Source organism: Phaethon lepturus, unplaced genomic scaffold (assembly GCF_000687285.1).
Source record: "Phaethon lepturus isolate BGI_N335 unplaced genomic scaffold, ASM68728v1 scaffold39235, whole genome shotgun sequence".
NCBI classification, from domain to species: domain Eukaryota; kingdom Metazoa; phylum Chordata; class Aves; order Phaethontiformes; family Phaethontidae; genus Phaethon; species Phaethon lepturus.
In genome coordinates, this window is record NW_010541925.1 from 109 (window position 1) to 6,830 (window position 6,722).

At 57.9% G+C, this 6,722-nt stretch overlaps 2 protein-coding genes across 2 annotated transcripts in view; one reads left to right on the forward strand and one right to left on the reverse strand.

The window, feature by feature from the left end:
- Nucleotides 1–328: 328 nt before the first annotated feature.
- Nucleotides 329–3,760, forward strand: NUBP2 (nucleotide binding protein 2; the record flags this gene model as incomplete). Its single annotated transcript, XM_010287878.1, has 6 exons — nucleotides 329–451; nucleotides 1,147–1,345; nucleotides 1,668–1,822; nucleotides 2,043–2,153; nucleotides 2,843–2,912; nucleotides 3,506–3,760. Coding segments are annotated over 6 exons (804 nt in total), but the record flags the coding sequence as incomplete, so codon positions are not given.
- A 2,222-nt stretch (nucleotides 3,761–5,982) lies between these two features.
- IGFALS (insulin-like growth factor binding protein, acid labile subunit) overlaps nucleotides 5,983–6,722 on the reverse strand; it is a gene marked incomplete at its 5' end in the record, with an annotated part of 1,811 nt that continues 1,071 nt past the window's right edge. The window contains 1 exon segment of the mRNA XM_010287879.1: nucleotides 5,983–6,722. This exon segment is cut by the window's right edge and continues 27 nt beyond it. Coding sequence (XP_010286181.1) covers nucleotides 5,983–6,722 — 740 coding nt within the window.

Genomic DNA, 6,722 nt, shown 5'->3' on the forward strand with positions numbered 1-6,722 from the left:
AGCTCGGGCTCAGCCCGGCGCAGGCACAGCATGACGAGGCCCCATGGGTGTTTATTGCTCTGCCCGATTGCCGCTTAGGTCATCAGGACCAAGAATGTTTACTGCCGTCGGTCGTCTTGTCCCTTTTCTGATGGCGGAAGGGCTGTGGCACATCCCCCTCTTCTTTCCTTCTCCCTTACGCTTAAACCAGACTTGGAGCGGTGACAGCCACTGTCACCCTCAGCAGGGACCTGGGTGTCTCTGCGCTGGCGGTCAGGTGCTGCCAGAGAGACTCTGATGCCTCATTACTGTCCTTGTTGGAGACTGATACCTCCTGTTATTATTCTTCCCAGAGAGAAACAACCTGGCCGGGGTGCGGCAGATCGTGCTGGTGCTCTCCGGGAAGGGTGGCGTGGGGAAGAGCACCATCTCCACCGAGCTGGCTCTGTCGCTGCGGCACACCGGGAAGAAGGTGAGCTCTGTCTTTTCTTTCCCGCCCTCTGGCTGGGCTGAGTTTTGCTCGTCCTTTATATATGCGTGTGTCCTCTGCGGGCAGCGTATAGATCCTGTGTGTGAAAATGCTGCTTGTGATAGCAGCTCAAGTGATTCTTTTTCCTGTGTTTGCTTGATCCAGCGCAGGTAACTGCAGTTCATTTCCCTTTCATCCAACAGACTAAAATCACTCAAGATTTGTGGTTGGTTTTGAAACTGAGGCACTGAGAAATGACTTTGCTGGTTTGTGGTGTAACACACACTCCTCCTGTGGAGTGAAGTGGGCGAACTGATGGGCAGTGTTACGATGGGAACAAAGGGGAACTGTGTGGGCATAAGGCAGGCTAAATTCCCCGAGGATCTTTTTTACAGGCTCTGTGCAGCCATTGCCACTTGCATCCTGACAGGTATCTGGCATAAAGATCTCCCCAAAGTTCCTGAGGAACACCCAGGAGATGCTCCTCAGAGAGATACTGACCAGGAGGACAGTCAAACCTTAAAGCAGTTCATTGAAACCATGTTTCAAATCTGGCTGCTGAGCTTAGAGTCCCTTCTGTAAAGTGCTGTGAGCAGCCGAAATTTGGACGCTGCCTCCCCCTGCCTGGGGAAGGAGCACGGCTGGGTGCAGCCACTGTGCTCAACCCTGTCTGAAGGGTTCTGCCTCGTCGCCCGCAGGTGGGGATCCTGGATGTGGACCTGTGCGGCCCCAGCATACCCCGCATGTTCAGGGTGCAGGACAACGACGTCCACCAGTGCGACAGCGGCTGGGTCCCCGTCTTTGTGGACCAAGACAAGAGCATCTCGCTCATGTCCATCGGCTTCCTGCTGGAGAAGCCAGATGATGCCGTGGTGTGGAGAGGACCCAAGAAAAATGGTACAGTTGGCTTTTGCTGTTTGTGGCAGCCTTCTAGTGTCAGGAACCTTCTGTGAACCCTCCTGGAGGTGGTGTTTGTTCCTACTGGGGGTCAGGCTTTTCTGGGCACGTCATTCCTTGGAGTAAGACAAGGCTCCTGTTCTGCAGGAGTAGCTTGGATCTCTCAGATGGGGCGAGCGCCGCTCGTGTCGTGCTGGCACATAGTGCTGCTGTCTCTCCCTGGGCCCTTGTCACCCAGGGTCCCTCCCTGCCCCGCCTGGCCCATGGCTGAAACCTAGTGTTGTGTTTTGTGTCTCTTTTTCTGCCCCTTTTATTTCCATAGCTTTGATCAAACAATTTGTTGCTGACGTGGCCTGGGGTGACCTGGACTTCCTCATCGTCGACACGCCACCGGGCACGTCAGATGAGCATATCTCCACGGTGGAGGCCTTGCGGCCCTACAAGCCGCTCGGAGCAATCCTGGTCACGACACCCCAGGTAGGGCAGCTGGCTGGGACTGAACTGGAGCTCCAAGGCTCGCGTCTGTCATCAGGCATGGTTTGGGGGGGACAATATGCACCCCAGGGTGGGTATTTGCACAGGCTCATCCATGGCTGCTTGTTCTATACATCTACCTCTCATTTGATGCACACCTACTCCAGACCCACAGTAGCTTTGGACAGATGGCCACCCCTAACCCGCCCTGCTCTCCCCATAGGCCGTGTCTGTAGGAGATGTGAGGCGAGAGCTGACGTTCTGTAAGAAGACGGGCTTACGAGTTCTCGGCATCGTGGAGAACATGAGCGGCTTTGTCTGCCCGCACTGTTCGGTGAGTTTCTTGTGACCTCTCGGCTATTGTGGGTTCCCCTTTGTGATGGGGTGTAGTAGGATGTGGTGCCTCGGGTGGAAAATTGGCAAATGCCACGAGGGTGATGCTGTGAGCTGGGCAGGCGAGAAGCTGCTGGCAGCTGCATGTCAGCTTTGGAAGAATCACAGAATCACTAAGGTTGGAAAAGACCTTTGAGGTCATCAAGTCCAACCATCAACACAACACCACCATGCCCACTAAACAATGTCCTGAAGTGCCACATCCACACATTTTTTTGAACACCTCCAGTGATGGTGACTCCACCACCTCCCTGGGCAGCCTGTTCCAATGTTTGGCCGCTCTCTCAGTAAAGGAATTTTTCCTAATATCCAATCTAAACCTCCCCTGGCGCAACTTGAGGCCATTTCCTCTTGTCCTATCGCTGGTTACTTGGGAGAAGAGACCAACCCCCACCTCACCACAACCCCCTTTCAGGTAGCTGTAGAGAGCGATGAGGTCTCCCCTCAGCCTCCTCTTCTCCAGACTGAACAAGCCCAGAAGCCACTGGCTCTGCTTCCCTAAAGAGAGCTGGGGGAGGGCAGAGGCAAAGGCAGTACCCTGAGGCTGGAAGGTGGAGGGGAGCTGGCTCTGCTCTGTTCTCATGGGGCTCCAGGGTCTGGCACTCACTGCTTTTGCTCTTCCTCCTTCAGGAGTGCACGAACATCTTTTCCAAAGGGGGAGGTGAGGAGCTGGCCAAGCACGCGGGTGTCCCTTTCCTAGGTGAGTGGCCTCTTGAGCAGAGCTTTCGTGGTTAGAAGTGATCAGAAGCTCTGTGGTGCTGTGGGAGTGCTTGAGCGTCACGGGGGCAGGCAGGCCAGGCTCTGGGTCCCTGTGAGCCCCTGCTGCCTGGTTGGAGGTGAGGGCTGGCTCTTGCTTTGCTTCTGTCATCCAAACCGCTGAGAGCGGGCATCTGGCCCCACTGGGGCAGAGGTGGTGATGGGCAGCAGCCAGAGCAGGCTGCTGGCACGGTGGGGACAGAGTAAGCGAGCCTGCAGCTGCACAGAGCCATCCAGAAATGCCTCAGAGCCTCCCTGAGAAATGGGGGCCGAGGGCTGAGCCCTGCCCTCCAGGCAAAGGTGGGATCAGAGTGGGAGAGCGTGTCTCATGAAGCACTGTGGTGGGGTCTGGGACCCAGAGGGAGCGGTTGCAGGTGAGAAGTAGCTCCTGGAGAGCTCAGCGAGGGTAGTGGTTGCTCGCTTTCTTAGCGCTTCTCCTGGAGATGACGCTGGCGGGGTATTTCTTCAATCCTGACTCCAGGCCTTTGCCTTACAACGAGCAAGCGGTCACTCTCCCCCGTTCCTCCTACCCCACAGGCTGTGTTCCCCTGGACCCCCAACTCAGCCAGAGCTTGGAGGAAGGCAGAGACTTCATCCAAGAGTTTCCCAAGAGCTCTGCCTTCCCTGCCTTGGCTCACATCGCCCAGCAGATCTTGGACGGTACGTCACAGCAGAGCTCCTGAGGATGGCGCAGAGCTGGACTCCTGCCAGCTGAGCCCCTTGCCTGGCAGGACCACCAGCACCCCGTGCCGGCGGGGAAGGGGGATCCAGAAGCTGTTTAGCTATAAAACTGTCTCTGTGGGGGGTGACGGAGGGAGGAGGGAGCACAGCGTCGGCGCCGCTCACAGTGATCCAAAAAGGGAAGCGCTGGTCCATCCCTCCGGATCCAAAGAGACCCTGTACAGGCGCTCCTGCCCACGCAGCAGCTGCCGGCTTCTCACCTTCTCAACGTGGCGATGCTCTGCCCAGACGGTACAGTTGTTCCTAGCCCCGTGCACGCAGCGCCTTCCTCCTCAGCCAGCCCTTGTGCAGGTGCTTGAGGAACCCTCGCTTGTGTCCGCAGCGCCTCGTACGCTGCGGCGCTTCTGGCGACCGCCCAACGCAGCTTCAGCGGCGAATGCCATCGACTGTTCTTCCCCCACCACTGAACCCAAATGGCACCGATCATCCGGCTCGTGGCTCCGTGTGCTGCTGCCTCCTCCTACTGCTTTCCTTGCGTGACGGATTATACCGCGCTCTGGTTCAGCGGCTGGTGAGTGTGCGCTGGGTGCTCTGATGTGGACCCGAGCCGGGCCACCTTGCTCTGACGCCTCATGTCACCGGTTCCTGATGGACCGGTGAGGGTGTGGCGTGTGCATTGCATGAGAAAATGTCTTCGGGAGATCTACCGCCCGGCTGAGGTCGGCAGCCCTGCCATGCTGGAAACGCAAGGCCTTTTCGGTCTGCTGGGGGTTATTGTGACTCAGGAATATTTTTAAAGGTTCCAGGCAGTAAACACTTTTCTTAATCTGAGCCTGTGACTTATGTTTTTCCCTGGCTTCAGGCTTCATTGTAGCTGTGAGTCTTAGTATCATGAGCACGTCACGTATTTCCTGTTTTTCCCTAGTTTCCTTGCTGGAGTTCAGCTAAATCTTTCCGTACCAGCTTCAAGCTCCAGCTGGTCCCTTTTCCTGCTGCAAGCTGGCCCTGGCAGTGCTTTGTGGGATGCTTTGCTGTTCCCCACACCCCTGCCACACGTGGGGCTCCTCCGTGTCCCCGGGTGGTTCCTGCCTCATTGCTCCAAGTGTCCTGTTTTCCTTGGATCTCCTTCCATGGCCCCAGAGCTGCCGCTCCCAGGGGACGTGCCCTCCTCTTGCAGGCTTGAGTTGAGCTGGGGAAGCAAATGAAGGTGGTGTCCTTGCATCTTATCTCCCTCCCTCCTGGACTCTGAGCCCCTCCTGCCTCCGTGCCCTCTCCATGCGCCAGACTCGCCCTCGCAGTGCTGTTTTGGGGAGACGGGGCGGGAAAAATCTCAGATTTCCACTAACCAAACTGGATTATAGCTGGCAGCCAGCGTTCAGAGGAGCATCTGTCCCTGCCCCTGCTGAGCCTGCAGCCGGGACTCACACCTGACCAGGTTTCCCCACATGCAACTTTCCGGGGAAAATTTTATCTGACCTTTGGTCACTTAGCTGGGATTTGGAGAGCCGGGCAGTGGCACTGGAGTCCGACGGGGCTGTTGGCTTCTGCAGGACGGCCCAGCGCCTCTCGCTCCCACCCAAGGCTTGCCAAAAACTCGCTGCAAACTCCTCCAGCACCCTGGGGAGCCCGCACTCCTCGCCCTGTGTCTGCAAGCCCCGAGGTGGGGGGCTCCGATAAGAAAACCCGTCCGGGTGCGGCATGTGCTTTGGAAAAAACATACTTACAGGATGGGTTGCGATAGCTCCAAAGGTTTATTTGTCTGCTACGATTTATCAGGTAAGTGACGTGTGTGGCTTTTTGCACCCTGCCTACACCTGCTAGTGCAAGGAATGATTAAAGCAAGTCGTCTGCCCCCTTCCCTAGACCTACTGGGGAGCTCAGGGAGGCGGCTTTTAGGATTTCTCGGCCTCCCTGTGGCAGGAAGGTGCTTTGCTTTGTCACAGTGTCGAGTCCTGGCCCTGGCGGCGATGCCCCTCGCCGTGGGGAGGGCTTCGGGCTGGGGGTGCAGCTTTCCCCCCATCCTGGAGGCTCGGAGCTGCTCCTGCTCCCGATGGGAGCTGGGAGCGACGGCACTGACCCAGGGGCTGCTATTTAAATATTAAAAGACTGAAATATTTCAGTTTGAAGCCTGGGGAGCCGATGCCCAGCCAGCAGCACCCGGGCACGGCTCTCCTTGCCGTGGCAGCACCAAGATGGGCAGCTGGAGGTGATGGCAAAGCTGGGCTGACCTGGGGTGGCCACAGAGCCGCAGCTCCTGCGACAGGGCCAGGGAGGTGGCGGGTGAGCGTCCACAGCCGGGCAGCGGCATGTCCCCTGGGAAGGGCCAGCGCACCTCAGCAGTGAGCAAAGCTGTCCTCAGTGGTATCGCGGAGGTCCAGGCCCGCCATAGCCGGGGGGTGGAGGCAGGTGAGGTTGTTGTAGGTGTAGACGGGGACATGGGCATCGTCCCCCTCAGCCACGGACTGCACGAAACGTGGGACCACCACAGGGTGCTGCAGGGAGAAGTCCCGCAAGCCCTTCAAGGAGCAGTTGCAGTGCCAGTTGTTGCCCCCCAGCCACAGCTGCTCCAGGGCGAAGGAGGCGCACAGGAATCCCACCGAGAAGGTCTCCAGTGAGTTGTTCCTCAGGCTGAGGTACCGCAGGTTGGCCAAGGGGGAGATGACAGTGTTGTCCAGCGTCTCCAGTTGGTTGTGGGAGAGGTCAAGCCAGAAGAGTCTCTGGAGCGGGCTGAAGGTGTCCTGGGAGATCTCCAGGAGCTGGTTGGAGGAGAGGAAGAGGTACTCCAGGTTGCTCAGACCCATGAAGAGCTGGGGCGAGAGGTGGCTCAGCCTGTTGTGCTTCAGGTCGAGCTCCAGGAGCTCGTGCAGTTCAATGAAGCTTTGGTCCTCGATGACGGAGATGGCGTTGTGTTGCAAGAAGAGCCGCCGCAGGCTGGAAAGGCTGGAGAAGGTGTTGGCCCGGATCCTGCCAAGGCAGCTGTGCTCCAGGTGGAGGCTGTGCAACTTGGTGACCCCCTTGAAGACGTAGTCAGGGAGGACCTTGATGCAGTTTGCAGACAGGTGCATCACCGCCA